A 21967-nucleotide genomic window follows, 5' to 3' on the forward strand; every position below is an offset into this window, starting at 1 on the left:
AACAACGGCTCAGCCGCAAAGTGGTAGCGCATGAACGGTTCGCCAGGAGGTTCATGAAATGGGTTTCCATGGACGAGCAGCCGCACACAAGCCTAAGATCACCATGCGCAATGCCAAGCGCCGGCTGGAGTGGTGTAAAGCTCACTGCCATTGGACTCTGGAGCAGTGGAAACGCACTCTCTAGAGTGATGAATCATGTTTTCCCATCTTGCAGTCGAACCTGTCGAATCTGGGTTGGCGGATGCCAAGAGAACGCTACCTGCCCGAATACATAGTGCCAACTGTAAAGTTTGGTGGAGGAGGAATAATGGTCTGGGGCTGTTTTTCATGGTCGGGATAGGCCCGTTAGTTCCAGTGAAGGGAAATCTTAACGTTACAGCATACAATGACATTCTAGATGATTCTGTGCTTCCAACTTTGTGGCAACAGTTTGGGAAAGGCACTTTACGATTTCAAATTGCTTGAAAAAGGTATGAGCTCTGCTTTGTCTTCTGCGCAGCTGTACACACTTGTCATTACCAATTTGACAAGCACTTGATAATGGCTTGAATTTCCCCGCAGCATCCCATTTGTGCTGCCATAATGCACCCTAAAAAAATCCATGCCTTTCGCGACCAGTGGCCGTTGTGCCCTCCCTGAGTGCTGCGCGCTCTGAAGCACCTCTCACTCACATGGCTCTCCCTCACGTGATCGGGTATTTCTCAAAGGCTACAAGTGAAGACAGACACATCGGGGACGCAACTGCACGCTTCCTTATCCAATTCCGATTGCATATTGAAGATACTGGAAGAACTGTCCACATTTACTTTTCGTCAGCCAACAAGATGAGTTGGCCTAACGAACAGCAAAAGCTCCAGCCTATCTCAATATATTATCCACCATAGTACAAAAGTTGACCTATTCTATTCTGGGCTAGAAATAAATACACCAAACAGTCTTGGGACCGTTTTGGGATGCGATAGATCTTAAATTAATACAACCACAAGCAACAGATCAAAACATTTAGCTTAAAATGTTGATAAACTATTAGGCTATTTCTTCACATTATAAGCGCAGCAATGAGCACACGGCAGTAGGCTATACGCGTGAATGTTCCACAAGCCATAAGACTCCTGAACAGGTAATCAAATGGCTACCCAGACTATTTGCACTTATATAGCCTCGCTACTGTATTAAGCCTGTCTTTTTACTGTTGTTTTATTTCTTTACCTACCTATTGTTCACCAAATACCTTTTTTTGCACTATTGGTTAGAGCCTGTAAGTAAGCATTTCACTGTAAGGTCTTCACCTGTTGTATTCGGCACACGTGACAAATGAACTTTGATTTGAAATACCATTATCAAAAGTGAACGCAAATGCGATTATGCATTTAATGTTTTTATTATATGCCAGTTATGCTCTACACCCATCGTAAAGCGGATTAATGTGCTTAATTTTAAGAAGTTATTTGGCCACTTTAGTTGTGATACAAACCTCATCAAAACATATACGCCTATAGACCTACAGGAGGTGTGCAACTATGATTCGAAAAAAGTCATTGTTTCTTGCCTTAAGCTGGGCATCATTCACAAGTGACAAAACATAATTCACAAGTGATAAGCTAATATTGTCACCCATCAGACTACTCTTGATTTAATCTGGTCTTTACATAAATTAATACCATATGTGGGAAATTTGTTTTGATTTAGAATGGACCATTATCATGCACCTGTCTCAAAACAGGGGCAGGGGAAAAAATACATGTCATCTATGCACTTAAAACCTCTTATGGCTGCAAGCCCGAGGTCGGTACACCTATGACAACATCCCCCACCCCCCCCACACTGATTAGCATCGCTAGCATAGCGTCACAATTAAATAGTAGCATCTAAATATCATTAAATCACAAGTCCAAGACACCAAATGAAAGATACAGATCTTGTGAATAAAGCCACCATTTCAGATTTTTAAAATGTTTTACAGGGAAGACAAAATATGTAAATCTATTAGCTAACCATGTTAGCAAAAGACACCATTTTTCTTTGTCCACCATTTTTTCTCAACACCAGTAGCTATCACCAATTCGGCTAAACTAAGATATTGATAGCCACTAACCAAGAAAAAACCTCATCAGATGACAGTCTGATAACATATTTATTGTATAGGATAGGTTTTGTTAGAAAAATGTGCATATTTCAGGTATAAATCATAGTTTACAATTGCACCCACCATCACAAATCGACTAGAATAAATACACAGAGCAACGTGTATTACCAATTTACTCATCATAAAACATTTCTTAAAAATACACAGCACATAGCAATGGAAAGACACAGATCTTGTGAATTCAGACAATATTTCAGATGTTCTAAGTGTTTTACAGCGAAAACACAATAAATTGTTATATTAGCATACCACATATGCAAACGTTACCAGAGCATTGATTCAAGCCAAAGAGAGCGATAACGTAATCATCGCCAAAATATATTAATTTTTTCACTAACCTTCTCAGAATTCTTCCGATGACACTCCTGTAACATCATATTACAACATACATATAGAGTTTGTTCGAAAATGTGCATATTTAGCCACCAAAATCATGGTTAGACAATGACAAAAGTAGCCCAGCTGGTCAGAAAATGTCGTGCGCCATATTAGACAGTGATCTAGTCTTATACATAAATACTCATAAACGTGACTAAAAAAATATAGGGTGGACAGCGATTGATAGACAATTTAATTCTTAATACAATCGCTGAATTACATTTTTTAAATTATCCTTACTTTTCAATACAGGTTGCGCCAAGCGAAGCTACATCTAACAAAATGGCGGCATAAGCGATTAACATTTTTCGACAGAAACACGATTTATCATAATAAATTGTTCTTACTTTGAGCTGTTCTTCCATCAGAATCTTGGGCAATGAATCCTTTCTTGGGTCTAATCGTCTTTTGGTCGAAAGCTGTCCTCTTGCCATGTGGAAATGCCCACTGCGTTCGGCATGAACTGGAAACGTGCCCAGAGGTTCAAAGTGTCTCAGAAAGCAATGCCTCAAAATCGCATTAAACGGATATAAATTGCTATAAAACGGTTTAAATTAACTACCTTGATGTTTTTAACACCTATAACGAGCAAAAACATGACCGGAGAAATATTACTGGCTAAACTAAAGCTTGGAAAAAGAGCAGGTCCGTGTCCACCTTGCATCAGGCGCAGCTGGAAAAGGGACACTACCTACACGTTGTGCTGTTTTATAGAGGCTCTGATTGCGCAATCGACTCCATTCAAAGCGTCACCACGTAATGACATCCAGGGGAAGACGTAAGCAGTGTTTGTATCCTCATAGCATTCACAGGGACCTTTAAACTGACTCCAGATCAGGGGCCAAGATGTCTGAAATCTGACTCCATGTCAGGGAAAGTGCTGTAGAATGAGTTCTGTTCCACTCAGAGACAAAATTTCAACGGCTATAGAAACTAGAGAGTGTTTTCTATCCAATAATAACAATAATATGCATATTGTACGAGCAAGAATTGAGTACGAGGCCGTTTGAAATGGGCACCTATTATCTGGCTACTCAATACTGCCCCTGCAGCCATAAAAAGTTAAAGAGAAGGGAGAACACTTTTTCTGTGGTAATTTTCATGCCAGCCAGGTGGGCTATACTCCTGTTGTAAAGACAAGCAATGTGCTTAACATTAGGAAAGTCGTGAAATTAATAGTAGGCCTAGCCAATAGAAAGCTGATTGGATCCTGTCGCAGAAATTCAGTACTGATAAAGACTTCATTTCTTCAAACAATCATAATTATTTAATATTAATAAATTATTGTAATAATGAAACCATCAGCCCAAAAGTCTTGACTGTTAGGCAGAGAGCCTAACTAATAATGAAAAAACATACATCTTATATAGGATGACTAAAATGCTTTGTCATGCAGATCAAAGGGCATCATAAGCCACACTGGACTCATCCTGTCTTTATCTGCACCTGGCGTCATCTTAACCCATGACCCTGGCCTAATTTACCAGATGCCAGGATGTCTAAGAACCATTGAGGCCTTGGTTCTACTCCTCTCTATCCCAGTTACAACCACCCCACATCCTGTCTATGGAATGCCAGCTGTAGGTTTCATCACCAAGTCAATCAATTATCAGCTCAAACCCCACAGGCCCAACTCGAACAACAGACGAGACCCTTCTTTGATTTATAAACATAAACTTGTAATTTTCTGACACAATACTCCTCTTTTTAAGAGGCCATCACTGTTTTCTTGCGCAATTGAATAGCCTAAAGAAATGTTGTGCAACATGAGCTCATGGGCTCTCATGAAGTGTTTGATTCAATTTTTCATTATTTTTGCATTGATGTCAGAGTGATTAAAGGGACAATGGAATGCTGAGTACCAGTCAGTTAGCAAGTTTGGTAGGCAGTTAGCATCAGATGGCACAGCGGTCTAAGGCACTGCATCTCAGTGCTAGAGGCGTCACCACAGACCCTGGTTCAATTCCCAACCGTCCATGATTGAGAGTCCCATAGGGTGGCGCAGAATTTGCCCAGCGTCGTCTCAGTTAGGGTTTGGCCGGGGTAGGCCGTCATTGTAAATAATAATTTGTTCTTAACTGACTTGCCTAGTTAAATAAAGGTGGCCTCCCGGGTGGCGCAGTGGTCTAGGGCACTGCATCGCAGTGCTAGCTGCGCCACCAGAGTCTCTGGGTTCGCGCCCAGGCTCTGTCGCAGCCGGCCGCGACCGGGAGGTTCGTGGGGCGACGCACAATTGGCATAGCGTCGTCCGGGTTAGGGAGGGTTTGGCCGGTAGGGATATCCTTGTCTCATCGCGCTCCAGCGACTCCAGTGGCGGGCCGGGCGCAGTGCGCGCTAACCAGGTACACGGTGTTTCCTCCGACACATTGGTGCGGCTGGCTTCCGGGTTGGAGGCGCGCTGTGTTAAGAAGCAGTGCGGCTTGGTTGGGTTGTGCTTCGGAGGACGCATGGCTTTCGACCTTCGTCTCTCCCGAGCCCGTACGGGAGTTGTAGCGATGAGACAAGATAGTAATTACTAGCTATTGGATACCACGAAAATTGGGGAGAAAATGGGATAAAAATTTAAAAAATAAAATAAAGGTAAAAAGGTAAAATATTAAATAAATAACAATAATTACAGTGACTAAACTGTGACACGTGACCGGTGAGGCGGTATCAGATTCTTGGGTAATCAATGCCCTTCTCACCTGATTGGTTCCAAACTTCTTCCATTTAAGAATGATGGAGGCCAGTGTTCTTGGGGACCTTCAATGCTGCAGAAATGTTTTGGTACCCTTCCCCAGATCTGTGCCTCGACACAATCCTGTCACAGATCTCTACGGACAAATCCTTCGACCTCATGGCTAGTTTTTTGCTCTGACATGCACGGTCAACTGTGGTACCTTAATTACAGGTGTGTACTTTCCCAAATCATGTCAAATCAATCGAATTTACCACAGGTGAACTCCAAGTTGTAGAACATCTCAAGGGTGATCAATGTAAACAGGATGCACCTGAGCTCAATTTCGAGTCTCTGAATACCTATGTAAATACATTTTCCGCTTTGTCACTATGAGCTATGTCACTATTATTGTGTGTAGATTGGTGAGGGGGGTAAAAAACACTTAAATCGATTTTTGAATAAGGCTGTAATGTAACAAAATGTGGAAAACGTGAAGGTGTCTGAATACTTTCTGGATGCACTTAACTTGTCTGATGTTTTAAGCACATTGTTGGATTAAATAAAGACATAGAAATGACTCAAGCAGGAGCGATAGATCAAGATAACCTAACCAGAAGAAGAAAAAAAACTCCCGAACCACCTCCCACTGCTGCTTGCTTTTGCAGAATCTGCCATTATGCTCCTGAAGTTGCCGGTGGTAGGCTACACCAGCGGTCGGCAACCTTTCCCATTTGGAGTGCCAATTTATCTTACAATTTCTACCAATAATTCCACATTCACTTCCAGCATTTTAAGTAAAAAAAATATTTCCTGCACTTGTGTTATCATTTACATACTGTGTCACATTTAGTTTGTCTTAATATGCCTCTATTTAAAAACGTAATAATCCTTAATTATTCACAATAATTATTCTCCTCTGACTGTGCATTTGTTTTTTGTTTTCACCACTAGAGGGCGACAAGACGATTTCTGGGGGTCTGTACTCCCGAAGTTGACAACTGTTTTTGTGCTTGCCAGTTAGCTAGCAGTACTCAGCTGTCAACAGCTAATGGCTAGCAGTTTCTTACTGGGCATAAAAACAGATGATTGCTGTAATTTCTTCGAGATTATGGAATTATTTAATGTAACAAATCAAACAAATCTTGTAACAATTCATGGTAACCTCGTAAACATTTAATTTAGACGCAACACTTACTTGAAACGGGTGTATATTTGCTGAAATGTGTGCCATTGCCCGGCTATTAAGAGAGACAGGCGGCTATTTGAGACTGAGCGTTTAATTCTAGTTTCACGATATATATATATTGAGTGTACAAAACATTACGAACACCTACCTGCTCATTCCATAACATTGACTGTTCTGTTCAGATGAATCCAACATGTAAAGTGTTGGTCCTATGTTTAATGAAATTAAATAAAAGATTCCAGGAATGTTCCATATGCACACAAAAAATTCCGCTGAGGACTATTTCTGTCTGTAATAAAGCCTTTTTGTGGGGAAAACTTTTTTGTTCATTAAATATCTATACAGTGGGGAGAACAAGTATTTGATACACTGCCGATTTTGCAGGTTTTCCTACTTACAAAGCATGTAGAGGTCTGTAATTTTTTATCATAGGTACACTTCAACTGAGACACGGAATCTAAAACAAAAATCCAGAAAATCACATTGTATGATTTTTAAGTAATTATTTTGCATTTTATTGCATGACATAAGTATTTGATCACCTACCAACCAGTAAGAATTCCAGCTCTCACAGACCTGTTAGTTTTTCTTTAAGAAGCCCTCCTGTTCTCCACTCATTACCTGTATTAACTGCACCTGTTTGAACTCGTTACCCGTATAAAAGACACCTGTCCACACACTCAATCAAACAGACTCCAACCTCTCCACAATGGCCAAGACCAGAGAGCTGTGTAAGGACATCAGGGCTAAAATTGTAGACCTGCACAAGGCTGGGATGGGCTACAGGACAATAGGCAAGCAGCTTGGTGAGAAGGCAACAACTGTTGGAGCAATTATTAGAAAATGGAAGAAGTTCAAGATGACGGTCAATCACCCTCGGTCTGGGGCTCCATGCAATATCTCACCTCGTGGGGCATCAATGATCATGAGGAAGGTGAGGGATCAGCCCAGAACTACACGTCAGGACCTGGTCAATGACCTGAAGAGAGCTGGGACCACAGTCTCAAAGAAAACCATTAGTAACACACTATGCCGTCATGGATTAAAATCCTGCAGCGCACGCAAGGTCCCGCTGCTCGAGCCAGCGCATGTCCAGGCCCGTCTGAAGTTTGCCGATGACCCAGAGGAGGAATGGGAGAAGGTCATGTGGTCTGATGAGACAAAAATAGAGCTTTTTGGTCTAAACTCCACTCGCCGTGTTTGGAGGAAGAAGAAGGATGAGTACAACCTCAAGAACACCATCCCAACCGTGAAGCATGGAGGTGGAAACATCATTCTTTAGGGATGCTTTTCTGCAAAGGGGACAGGACGACTGTACCGTATTGAAGGGAGGATGGATGGGGCCATGTATCGCGAGATCTTGGCCAACAACCTCCTTCCCTCAGTAAGAGCATTGAAGATGGGTCGTGGCTGGGTCTTCCAGCATGACAACGACCTGAAACACACAGCCAGAGCAACTAAGGAGTGGCTCCGTAAGAAGCATCTCAAGGTCCTGGAGTGGCCTAGCCAGTCTCTAGACCTGAACCCAATAGAAAATATTTGGAGGGAGCTGAAAGTCCGTATTGCCCAGCGACAGCCCCGAAACCTGAAGGATCTGGAGAAGGTCTGTATGGAGCAGTGGGCCAAAATCCCTGCTGCAGTGTGTGCAAACCTGGTCAAGAACGGCAGGAAACGTATAATCTCTGTAATTGCAAACAAAGGTTTCTGTACCAAATATTAAGTTCTGCTTTTCTGATGTATCAAATACTTATGTCATGCAATAAAATGCAAATTAATTACTTAAAAATCATACGTGATTTTCTGGATTTTTTGTTTTAGATTCCGTCTCTCACAGTTGAAGTGTACCTATGATAAAAATTACAGACCTCTACATGCTTTGTAAGTAGGAAAACCTGCAAAATCGGCAGTGTATCAAATTCTTGTTCTCCCCACTGTATATACACACAAAAAAAATGAAGCTGCACATTTTCTTATCTCCTCTGCCCGCATATGCTGCAATTGAAACAATGATGGCATAATGGGAACCGACATTACAAAAAAACACATTGTATTGCATGAGCCACATCAGTTAACAAAATTTGAATGAAAATGCTATATTACCATGAAAATGATCGCATCACAATACCAGGCAGGCATTGCAAGTGTACCCATGAGTTTAGGGTTGTGACTAGAGAGAAAACAGCTATGACCGAAAGTTACTTTTCGTAGCAGGTTAGAGAGCATTTTAGCTAACCTTAACCCTTTTCTTAATCCAAGTCTCCTAACTTGCTGTGTAAATTCTGCTATGTCACTTCTGGTTGTAGCTGCAGTCCCTTTAGTCAGAACCTGAGTTTTCAGGTCAAATTGCCAGGGTTAGAGGTTCCAAGCCTATTCTATTTATTCTACTTCCATGTGTGCTGCTGCTGCATTGTGGTGGGCATTGCCTAGGCGACAGAAACACAAATTTGCTTGTTTCAGCAAGGAGTACAAAAGCTTCATGTTAAGAGTCCATGTTACGGCCGAAACGGACTCAACCGCACGAATGCCCAGCCTTCCTGTCCTCAGTCAGCTATTAATTTCACCCAAAAATAAAATTATTATTATTATTATTAGTAAAATGGTACATGTACTCGTATCGAACCGTTCGGTACGGGGACATCGAGTCGGTCCACACTGTGAACACGAATGAATAAATAAAAAATAAAAATAAAACCACGAGGCCTATAGGCTTCTTGAGTAAATATCAGCTTAAAAAAAAACATGTCATGCTATTCTGTTAAAACTAGAGCCTACGCGCATGTTGTAATAAAAATGTATACCTTAATTGGCACATTTTCCCGAGGTGCAGCAAGGAACTATTTCTGTACGATGGCGAGTGCTGAGGTCAATAAACCAGGAGGATTCTCCATCGTCTAAATCTCCAGTTTGGGAACATTTTGGCTTCCCAGTGGATTACAACAGTGACAAACAGAGAGAGAATAGCCTATGCAGCTGCCAACATCTAAAACATGTTGACACATTTATACCAAGATCACCCCAGTATTCCTACCAAACAACTTTGTCTCCCCTCTGCATTCAAGCAGCCCTTTGCAGCAGACTTTGACCGGGCCAAATAATTTAGAGGAGCAATAAGTATGGATCTTCAAGATCCAAGATGGCGTAGCAGTCAGACGTCTTTGCCTTTGTCCTGTCCCTTGTATACATCTTTTTTATATATTTTTCTTCGCATATCTTTAAAAAATATTTTCCTAAACACTCTCCTGCAACCCGCCTCAGCCAATGTGGATCTATTTTTTTTCTAAAGTATTTCTATTTACTTCAGATCTGGAATCCCTCAACTGAAGCTAGCCAGCTAACTACCTACCAGCTATCAGTCAGGAAACCATTGCTAGCGGTCATCAGCTAACCATCAGCTAACTAGCTCGGAAAGCTCTCACCAGTTTCATACAACGTGACTCAAACCAGAGCATAACGGACCTATTTTTTTCTCTCTCCATATCCCCGGAATCCTAGTGCAAACTCTGAACATTTTCATCTGGATTTTTGCAACTAGCTAACCGCAATCCCGGGTGACTACTCCTGGCTAGCGTCTCCATCCCAGAGCAAGCACCAATTAGCCTGAAGCTAGCCTGGCTAGGGCTCCTGGGCTACCACCAAAGCCCTCTCCTGGGCTACAATATCCGGACCCCTTCTACTGCCGGTACGGGGCACGGAACCCCCCCGATCCTCTACGACTGGAATACCGACATAATCTGCCCGAGGATTCCAACAGGCCCCTCAGGCGCGGCGTCCGCTGAAGGCCCATTCTGCTAGCCTAGAGCTAGCCTAGAGCTACTTGGAACCCTACTAATCCACGACTGGTCTATCGACGTCACCGCACGAAGAGGCAAAAACAGACTTACCTCCATCGCGACTTCCCCCAAAGGCCCTTCTGCTAACTTGCTAGCCCTGGTCTGCTAACTGCTAGCTTGCTAGCCCCTGGTCTGCTAACTGCTAGCCCCCATCTGCTAACTGCCAGCATGTTAGCCCTGGCCTACAAACTGCTAGCTTGTTAGCACCGGCCTGCTAACTGTCTGAATCGCCGTGTCCCCAGGCAACCCAACTGGCTCACTTGGCTACGCATGCCTCTCTCTAATATCAATATGCCTCGTCCATTACTGTCCTGGTTAGTGATTACTGTCTTATTTTACTGTAGAGCCTCTAGCCCTGCTCAATATGCCTTAACCAACCATGTTGTTCCACCTCCTACATATGCGATGACATCACCTGGTTTAAACGTCTCTAGAGACTATATCTCTCTCATCATTACTCAATGCATAGGTTTACCTCCAATGTACTCACATCCTACCTTACCTTTGTCTGTACACTATGCCTTGAATCTATGCTATCGTTCCCAGAAACCTGCTTCTTTTACTCTCTGTTCCGAACCTGCTAAGCGGCCAGTTCGTATAGCCTTTAAACGTACCCTTATCCTACTTCTCCTCTGGAGATGTAGAGGTTAATCCAGGACCTGCAGTGCCTAGCTCCACTCCCACTCCCCAGGTGCTCTCATTTGTTGACTTCTGTAACCGTAAAAGCCTTGGTTTCATGCATGTCAACATTAGAAGCCTACTCCCTAAGTTTGTTTTACTCACTGCTTTAGCACACTCTGCCAACCCGGATGTTTTAGCCGTGTCTGAATCCAGGAAAACCACCAAAAACTCTGAAATCTCCATCCCTAACTAAAACATTTTCCGCCAAGATAGAACTGCCAAAGGGGGCGGTGTTGCAATCTACTGCAAAGATAGCCTGCAGAGTTCTGTATTACTATCCAAGTCTGTACCCAAACAATTCGAGCTTCTACTTCTAAAAATTCACCTTTCCAGAAACAAGTCTCTCACTGTTGCCGCTTGCTATAGACCTCCCTCTGCCCCCAGCTGTGCTCTCGACACCATATGTGAACTGATTGCCTCCCATCTATCTTCTGAGCTCGTGCTACTAGGTGACCTAAACTGGGACATGCTTAACACCCCGGCCATCCTACAATCTATGCTTGATGCCCTCAATCTCACACAACTTATCAATGAACCTACCAGGTACCACCCCAAAGCCGTAAACACGGGCACCCTCATAGATATCATCCTAACCAACTTGCCCTCTAAATACACCTCTGCTGTTTTCAACCAGGATCTCAGCGATCACTGCCTCATTGCCTGTTTCCGTTATGGGTCCACAGTCAAACAACCACCCCTCATTACTTTCAAACGCTCCCTGAAACACTTCTGCGAGCAGGCCTTTCTAATCGACCTGGCCGGGGTATCCTGGATTGACATTGACCTCATCCCATCAGTAGAAGATGCCTGGTTATTCTTTAAAAGTGCCTTCCTCACCATCTTAAATAAGCATGCCCCGTTCAAAATGTAGAACTAGGAATAGATATAGTCCTTGGTTAACCTTTTCTCAATAGGGGGTGCTGTTTGCACTTGGTAAAAATTTCGTTCCCAAATTAAACTGCCTCGTACTCAATTCTTGGTCGTACAATATGCATATTATTATTACTATTGGATAGAAAACACTCTAGTTTCTAAAACCGTTTGAATTATATCTGTGAGTAAAACAGAACTCGAGTTGGAGCAATTTTCCTATGAGGAAGTGAGAAATCTGAAATCTGCAGGCTGTTCTGAGGTCAGTTTATTAATTTGCATGTCTTCTATTGGTTGAGATGCACTGCATACGCCTTCCCCTGGATGTCAGCAAATAGTGAGAATTGGAATGGAGTTGCTAGGCAGATCTGAGGCCATATAAATGGGCTGGCAACGTGGGGTCCTCTCTTTCCTTTGTTCGCCATGACGCAAGACAGACCTCAGGATGGCGTTCTAGAAAGCTCCCGTTATAGCCCTTAGATATATCCGGCTCTGATTTTATTCGATATAGGTGTTAAAGACATCATAATGTTGTTATTTTAAACCGAGTTATATCAGTTTATATCAGTATATTGCTATTTTCGGGTATTTATTTGTGCTGCGTTCTGGTGAGTTGGGCACGTCTGTGCCACATGGCTAATGTTTACTGCTAATTCCAAAGTTGAAGGCTACAATCTACAACCGAGCAACGATTCTTTTGGACAAAGGACAACTTGCCCAAGATTCTGATGGGAGCTCATCAAAAAGTATTAAGTATTTATGATGTTAATTCGTTGTTCTGTTGAAAAATGTAAAACTCATATTCCGCCATTAATTTCGGTGCGGTCTCGCTTTAACGCACGCTGTATGTCGTGGTAACGTTAATTTTAAAAATCTAACACAGCGATTGCATTAAGAATTAATGTATCTTTCATTTGCTGTCCAACCTGTATTTTTTAGTCAAGTTTATGATTAGTTACTGATAAGATTAGGTGCCTCTCCCAAGATTTCTCCCGACATATTGTTGGCAGCTTGGCTACTATTCTCATTGTATAACCACGATTTGTGCCGCTAAATATGCACATTTTCGAACAAACTCTATATGTATTGTGTAATATGATGTTATAGGACTGTCATCTGAAGAAGTTTGAGAAGGTTAGTGAAAAAATTAATCTTTTGCTGGTTTATTCGTTATCGCTATTGTTGGCTTGAATCAATGCTGTTGTGTGGTTGGCTATTGTAGTAAGCTAATATAATGCTATATTGTGTTTTCGCTGTAAAACACTTAAAATCTGAAATATTGTCTGGATTCACAAGATCTTTGTCTTTCATTTGCTGTACGCTGTGTATTTTTCATAAATGTTTTATGATGAGTATTTAGGTAATTCACGTTGGTCTCTGTAGTTATTCTAGTTGCTTTGGTGAGAGTTGTGATGGTGGCTGCAATGGTAAACTATGATTTATACCTGAAATATGCACATTTTTCTAACAAAACATATGCTATACAATAAATATGTTATCAGACTGTCATCTGATGAAGTTGTTTCTTGGTTAGTGACTATTTATATCTTTATTTGGTCGAAATTGTGATAGCTACCTATGCAGGAAAAAAATGGTGGAGAAAAAAAAGTTGTGTCTTTTGCTATCGTGGTTAGCTAACAGATTTACATATTGTGTCTTCCCTGTAAAACATTTTAAAAATCAGAAATGATGGCTGGATTCACAAGATGTGTATCTTTCATCTGGTGTCTTGGACTTGTGATTTAATGATATTTAGATGCTAGTATTTACTTGTGACGCTCTGCTAGGCTATGCTAGTCAGCTTTTTTACTGATGGGGGTGCTCCCGGATCCGGGATTGTGTGCAAGTAGAAGTTAACTCCAGACCTGTCTGCCCTTGACCAGCACAAAAACATCCTGTGGCGTTCTGCATTAGCATCGAATAGCCCCCGTGATATGCAACTTTTCAGGGAAGTTAGGAACAAATATACACAGGCAGTTAGGAAAGCTAAGGCCAGCTTTTTTTTGCATCCTGTAGCTCTAACTCAAAAAAGTTCTGGGACACTGTAAAGTCCATGGAGAATAAGAGCACCTCCTCCCAGCTGCCCACTGCTCTGAGGCTAGGAAACACTGTTACCACCGATAAATCCGCGATAATTGAGAATTTCAATAAGCATTTCTCTACGGCTGGCTATGCTTTCCACCTGGCTACCCCTACCCCGGGTCAACTGCCCGGCACCCTCCACAGCAACCCGCCAGAGCCCCCACCATTTCTCCTTCACCCAAATAGCTGATGTTCTGAAAGAGCTGCAAAACCTGGACCCCTACAAATCAGCCGGGCTAGACAATCTGGACCCTCTCTTTCTAAAATTATCTGCCCGAAATTGTTGCAACCCCTATTACTAGCCTGTTCAACCTCTCTTTCGTATCGTCTGAGATTCCCAAAGATTGGAAAGCTGCTGCGGTTATCCCCATCTTCAAAGGGGGTGACACTAGACCCAAACTGCTACATGCCTAAATCTATCTTACCCTGTCTTTAAGGTCTTCAAAAGCCAAGTTAACAAACAGATTACCGACGGCTCGGACTTAGAATGCGTGGACAACTACAAATACCTAGGCATCTGGTTAGACTGTAAACTCTCCTTCCATACTCACATTAAGTATCTCCAATCCAAAATTAAATCTAGAATCGGCTTCCTATATCGCAACAAAGCATCCTTCACTCATGCTGCCAAACATACCCTCGTAAAACTGACCATCCTAACGATCCTTGACTTCGGCGATGTCATCTATAAAATAACCACCAACACTCTACTCAGCAAACTGGATGTAGTCTATCACAGTGCCATCCGTTTTGTCAACAAAGCCCAATACACTACCCACCACTGCGACCTGTATGCTCTCGTTGGTTGGCCCTCGCTTCATACTCGTCGCCAAACCCACTGGCTACAAGTTATCTACAAGTCTCTGCTAGGTAAAGCCCAGCCTTATCTCAGCTCACTGGTCACCATAGCAGCACCCACTCATAGCACGCGCTCCATTCCGCCTTTGCTCGCCTTTGCTTCCAGTTCTCCACTGCAAAAATCACTGAAGCTGGAGACTCACATCTCCCTCACTAGCTTTGAGCAGCTTACTGCACCTGTACATAGCCTATCTGTAAACAGCCCATCCATCTACCTCATCCCCATACTGTATTTATTTATTTGTTTTGCTCCTTTGCACCCCAGTATCTCTACTTGCACATTCATCTTCTGCACATCTACCATTCCAGTGTTTAATTGCTATATTGTAAATACTTCGCCACCATGGCCTATTAATTGCCTTAACTCCCTTATTTTACCTCATTTGCACTCACTGTATATAGACTTTCGTTTTCTTTTTTTCTACTGTATTATTGACTGTATGTCTTGTTTATTCCATGTGTAACTCTGTGTTGTTGTATGTGTCGAATTGCTATGCTTTATCTTGGCCAGGTCGCAGTTGCAAATGAGAACTTGTTCTCAACTAGCCTACCTGGCTAAATAAAGGTGAAATAAAAATAAAAGTTTATGCGGCAATTCTCGGTGGAGAAAAAAAAGGGGATTTCAGCACCTCGCGAAAGTGCTCGAGCCACGTTACAAACGTCGCCCTCTTGCACCCATTTCAGCAAACAGGTTGTTTATATAAGCAAGCTAAAGCTGAAGTTGACAATTAAATTGGCCAATGCACCCTGTGTTGCGCTTACTACAGATGGATGGACCTCCAGGGATACAGAGAGTTACTTTAACAGTGAAAGCCCATCACATTATCCCAGAGTGGGAAATGAGAAGTACTGTGCGAAAGACACGCTGCCTTTATGAGAGTCACACAAGTGAGAATATTTTTCTTTATGTACAGTAGCAGTCAAAGGTTTGGACACACCTACGCATTCAAGGGTTTTTCTTTATTTTTACTATTTTCTACAATGTAGAGTAACAGTGAAGACATCAACCCCTTGAAATAAAACATAAGGAATCAAGTAGGAAAAGGCTTTAACCTCTAACACCTTCCAAACCCGGATCCGGGATCCCCCCCCATCAAAAAAGCTGACTAGCATAGCCTAGCCTAAAGCCACAGGGATATCATATAATAAAATGTTCATGAAATCACAAGTCCAAGACACCAAATGAAAGATACATATCTTGTGAATCCAGCCATCATTTCTGATTTTTAAAATGTTTTACAGGGAAGACACAATATGTAAATCTATTAGCTAACCACGTTAGCAAAAGACACCACTTTTTTACTCCACCATTTTTTTACTCCATCAGTAGCTATCACAAATTCGACCAAATAAAGATATAAATAGCCACTAACCAAGAAAACATTTCAGATTTCAGATTTTCAGATGACAGTCTGATAACATATTTATTGTATAGCATGTTTTGTTAGAAAAATGTGCATATTTCAGGTATAAATCATAGTTTACCATTGCAGCCACCATCACAACTCTCACCAAAGCGACTAGAATAACTACAGAGACCATCGTGTATTACCTAATTACTCATCATAAAACATTTCTTAAAAATACACAGCGTACAGCAGATGAGACACAGATCTTGTGAATCCAGCCAATATTTCAGATTTTCTAAGTGTTTTACAGAGAAAACACAATATAGCGTTATATTAGCTTACCACAATAGCAAACATCACAACAGCATTGATTCAAGGCAAAAATAGCGATAACGTATAACCCACCAAAATATATTAATTTTTTCACTAACCTTCTCAGAATTCTTCAGATGACAGTCCTATAACATCATATTACACAATGCATATAGAGTTTGTTCGAAAATGTGCATATTTAGCGGCACAAATCGTGGTTATACAATGTGATTAGTGGCCAAAACGTCAAGCAATCTGTCCGGCGCCATCTTGGAGGCACCTATTCTAATCGAAAACTATTCATAAACTTGACTAAAAAAATACAGGTTGGACAGCAATTGAAAGACAAATTAGTTCTTAATGCAATCGCTGGGTTACATTTTTAAAATTAACGTTACTTCAAGCATACAGCGTGCGCTAAAGCGAGACGCACCGAAATTCATGGCGGAATTATTATTTGACATTTGTCAACATAAGTACGAATTAACAGCATAAAGACTGCTTACTATTAGCTTCCATCAGAATCTGGGGCAAGGTGTCCTTTCTCCAGAACAATCGTCTTTGGGTTGAAAGATGTCCTCTTCTCCTGTCGAAATAGCAGCTAACGATAGCCACCCACTGGAGAGGTGTCCAACTCGTGAAAGCGCATGACAAAGAAATCCAGAAAATCGCAATAAACTGCTATAAACTGCTATAAGTCGGTTTAAATTAACTACCTTATGATGTCTTTAACACCTATAACGAATAAAAACATGACCGGAGATATAGAACTACTAAAACGAAAGCGTTTGCAGGACGCCATTGTGATGTCTTCTTGCGCCAGGCGCACCGTTGAAAAGGACGGTACTTCCGTTCCAGGGTCTTATATAAGGTCCCAGATTGCGCAATCCACTCCATTCAAATTCTCCCCGCTTACTGACATCTAGAGGAAGACGTATGCAGTGCATGTAGCCCGATGGCTTACATGGGGACTTATAAACTGACCTCAGAACAGGGACCTCGATTTCTGAAATCTCACTCCCTGACAGGAAATGTGCTGCAGAATGAGTTCTGTTTCACTCAGAGAAATAATTCAAACGGTTTTAGAAACTAGAGAGTGTTTTCTATCCAATAGTAATAATAATATGCATATTGTACGAGCAAGAATTGAGTACGAGGCAGTTTAATTTGGGAACTCATTTTTACAAAGTCGAAATGGCGCCCCCATAGGCTCAAGAAGTTAACAATTCAAAATATTTTTTATATTTGAGATTCTTCAAAGTAGCCACCCTTTGCCTTGATGACAGCTTTGCACACTCTTGGCATTCTCTCAACCAGTTTCATGAGGTAGTCACCTGGAATGCAATTCAATTAACAGGTGTGCCTTCTTAAAAAGCTAATTTGTGGATGTCTTTCCTTCATAATGCTTTTGAGTCAATCAGTTGTGGTGTAACAAGGTAGGGGTGGTATACAGAAGATAGCCCTATTTGGTAAAATACCAAGTCTATATTATGGCAAAAACAGCTCAAATAAGCAAAGAGAAATGACAGCCCATCATTACTTTAAGACATGAAGATCAGTCAATCCGGGAAATTTCAAGAACTTTGAAAGTTTCTTCAAGTGCAGTTGCAAAAACCATCAAGCGCTATGATGAAACTGGCTCACATGAGGACCGCCACAGGAAAAGGAAGACCCAGAGTTAACTTCTTTTGGCTGGGGGCAGTATTGAGTAGCTTGGATGAATAAGGTGCCCAGAGGAAACTGCCTGCTACTCAGGCCCAGAAGCTAAGATATGCATATTATTAGTAGATTTGGATAGAAAACGCTGACGTTTCTAAAACTGTTTGAATGATGTCTGTGAGTATAACAGAACTCATATGGCAGGCAAAAACCTGAGAAAAAATCCAACCAGGAATTGGGAAATCTGAGGTGTCATTTTTTAACTCATTCCCTGTCAAATATACAGTGGGATATTTGTCATATTGCACTTCCTAAGGCTTCCACTAGATGTCAGTCTTTAGAACCATGTTTGATGCTTCTGTGAAGGAGGGGGGAATGAGGGCTCTTTGAGTCAGTGGTCTGGCCGAGTGCCATGAGCTGACCACACGTGTTCACGTGAGAGAGTTAGACCTGCGTTCCAACTTTGGATTGGAGATGTTTGATGTGAGTCTGGAAGGAGAGTTTACAGTCTAACCAGACACCTAGATATTTGTAGTTGTCCACATATTCTAAGTCAGAGCCGTCCAGAGTAGTGATGTTGGACAGGCGGGCAGGTGCAGGCAGCGATCGGTTGAAGAGCATGCATTTAGTTTTACTTGTATTTAAGAGCAATTGGAGGCCACGGAAGGAGAGTTGTATGGCATTGAAGCTCGCCTGGAGGGTTGTTAACACAGTGTCAAAAGAAGGGCCAGAAGTATACAGAATAGTGTCGTCTGCGTAGAGGTGGATCAGAGAATCACCAGCAGCAAGAGCGACATCATTGATGTATACAGAGAAGAGAGTCGGTCCAAGAATTGAACCCTGTGGCACCCCCATAGAGACTGCCAGAGGCCCGGACAACAGACCCTCCGATTTGACACACTGAACTCTATCAGAGAAGTAGTTGGTGAACCAGGGGAGGCAATCATTAGAGAAACCAAGGCTGTCGAGTCTGCCGATGAGGATGTGGTGATTGACAGAGTCAAACGCCTTGGCCAGGTCAATGAATACGGCTGCACAGTATTGTTTCTTATCGATGGCGGTTAAGATATCGTTTATGACCTTGAGCGTGGCTGAGGTGCACCCATGACCAGCTCTGAAACCAGATTGCATGGTGGGATTCGAAATGGTCGGTAATCTGTTTGTTGACTTGGCTTTCGAAGACCTTAGAAAGGCAGGGTAGGATAGATATACGTCTGTAGCTGTTTAGGTATGGTGGGATTCGAAATGGTCGGTAATCTGTTTGTTGACTTGGCTTTCGAAGACCTTAGAAAGGCAGGGTAGGATAGATATAGGTCTGTAGCTGTTTAGGTCAAGAGTGTCCCCCCCTTTGAAGAGGGGGATGACCGCAGCTGCTTTCCTATCTTTGGGAATCTCAGACGACACGAAAGAGAGGTTGAAAAGGCTAGTAATAGGGGTGGCAACAATTTCAGCAGATAGTTTAAGAAAGAAAGGGTCCAGATTATCTAGCCCGGCTGATTTGTAAGGGTCCAGATCCTAAAGACTGATTCTATACTGCGTTTGACATGTTTCTACGAACTGTAATGGAATTTTGTCTGAACTTTCGCATGGACTTGCCCGCGCGTCGTGAGTTTGGATTGTGTACTGAACGCGCGAACAAAAAGGCGGTATTTGGACATAAATGGACTTTATGGAACAAATCAAACATTTGTGGAACTGGGATTCCTGGGAGTGCATTCTGATGAAGATCATCAAAGGTAAGTGAATATTTATAATGCTATTCTAACATCTGTTGACTCCACAACATGGCGGATATCTTTATGGCTTGTTTGGTCTCCGAGTGCTGTACTCAGATTATTGCATGGTGTACTTTTTCCGTAAAGTTTTTTTGAAATCGGACACAGCGGTTGCATTAAGGAGAGGTTTATCTAAAGTTCCATGTATAATACTTGTATCTTTTATCAATGTTAATTATGAGTATTTCTGTAAATTGATGTGGCTCTCTGCAAAATCACAGGATGTTTTGGAGGCAAAACATTACTGAACATAACATGTCAATGTAAACTAAGATTTTTGGATATAAATATGAACTTTATCGAACAAAACATACATGTATTGTGTAACATGAAGTCCTATGAGTGTCATCTGATGAAGAATATCAAAGGTTAGTGATTAATTTTCTCTATTTCTGCTTTTGTGACTCCTCTCTTTGGCTGGAAAAATTGCTGTGTTTTTCTGTGAATAGGTGCTGACCTAACATAATGATATGTTGTGTTTGTCGTGAAGCCTTTTGAAATCGGACACTGTGGTGGGATTAACAACAAGTTTATCTTTAAAATGGTGTAAAATACTTGTATGTCCGAGGAATTTTAATTATGAGATTTCTGTTGTTTTGAATTTGGCGCCCTGCAGTTTCACTGGCTGTTGTCATTATCGATCCCGTTAACGGGATCCCAGCCATAAGAAGTTAACTCTGCTGTAGAGGATACGTTTATTAAAGTTACCAGCCTCAGAAATTGCAGGCGACATAAATGCTTCACAGAGTTCAAGTAACAGACACAACATCAATTGTTCAGAGGAGACTACGTGAAGCAGGCCTTCATGGTCGAATTGCTGCAAAGAAACCACTACTAAAGCACACCAATAAGAATAAGAGACTTGCTTGGGCCAAGAAACACGAGCAATGGACATTAGACCGGTGGAAATCTGTAATTTGGTCTAATGAGCCCAAATTTTAGATTCCAACCGCCATGTCTTTATGAGATGCAGAGTAGGTGAACGGATGACCTCTGCATGTGTGGTTCCCACCGTGAAGCATGGTAGACGTGTGATGGTGCTTTGCTGGTGACACTGTCTGTGATTTATTTTGAATTCAAGGTACACTTAACCAGCATGACTACCACAGCATTCTGCAGCGATACACCATCCCATCTGGTTTGCGCTGATGGGTTCAGACTTATTAACTTTAAAATATGAAATATTCTCATTCATGTCACTGAGGGAGAGAGGGGAATGTAGAACATTTACATTCTGTCAGAATATGTTATTGTTAGACATCAGGGATCTTATGGGGAGGAGTAAGGAATTTGGGCAGAGGTCAGGTCAGATGAAGTGAGGAAGAACAGATATCACTCAGGTTCTGTCTAGCAACAGATGTATTGGCTTTTCAGATGTGTAGGAGGAGACTCAGCATAGGAGAAAGGGTTAAATACCAGGACTTATGTGAATATGTTCTTTGTCTTGTGCACCCAGTGGGTGAATAAACTTGGTTTGAGCTTTATTAAGCGTCTGTGAGTTTTTTTACTGTTTATTTAGAACTAAACAGTTGGCGCTGCAAGCAGGGTTCAAAGCAATTTACAGTCAAACTAGAGATTGCGAATCAGTGAAACAAGAGCCGGTACCAAAAACAAGGTTGGCACAGATCCTACACCTGTTACCACTCATTCATAAATCTTGGGAAGATTTATAGTATACGGACCTAGAAAGCCTGAACTTATTCAGTAGTCCCGTTGTATTCCGACCGGTCACAGCTTTATTGTAAATCCCGGAAGGTAAGCCTGAGCAGCCTGGTACCTGCAGAGGGTAACTCCTAGGGCATAAATCCCAGCCCGAAGAGTAGGTCTTTATGGAAACAACTTGAGGAGAATGTCGAATACGAAAACAACTGTCTTGAGATGGACATATTATTCTAGAATGCAGCGGTGGTACGGGTCTGTCTACATTTGGCAGTATGGAACAAAATTTACAAACTGCAAAGCCTTGTCAGACAAACAATATTGTGAACATTTAAGTGCATCCAAATCAAAACTACTTATTTTGTTCCAAAAACAATCCCCAAATGCATCTACAAGTACCAAAATCTTACCTCTGTATGTTTTTCCAACATCAAATGTGGGGCCACGTGCTTTAAAGTACTGAGGGAGAAAAGAACAAGCGGCAGAACTGTAAAACAAGTGGCTTATTAGTAGCCTACAT

General features: G+C 41.9%; 1 protein-coding gene across 1 annotated transcript in view; it reads right to left on the minus strand.

Annotated features, from left to right (window-relative positions):
- Positions 1 to 21967, minus strand: part of qsox2 (quiescin Q6 sulfhydryl oxidase 2) — a 64275-nt gene that overhangs the window by 13902 nt on the left and 28406 nt on the right. Inside the window, exon 3 of the mRNA XM_038989347.1 lies at positions 21858 to 21906. Coding sequence (XP_038845275.1) covers positions 21858 to 21906 — 49 coding nt within the window. The remainder of the gene's footprint in view (positions 1 to 21857; positions 21907 to 21967) is intronic.

Source organism: Salvelinus namaycush, chromosome 1 (assembly GCF_016432855.1).
Source record: "Salvelinus namaycush isolate Seneca chromosome 1, SaNama_1.0, whole genome shotgun sequence".
Taxonomy (NCBI): Eukaryota; Metazoa; Chordata; class Actinopteri; order Salmoniformes; family Salmonidae; genus Salvelinus; species Salvelinus namaycush.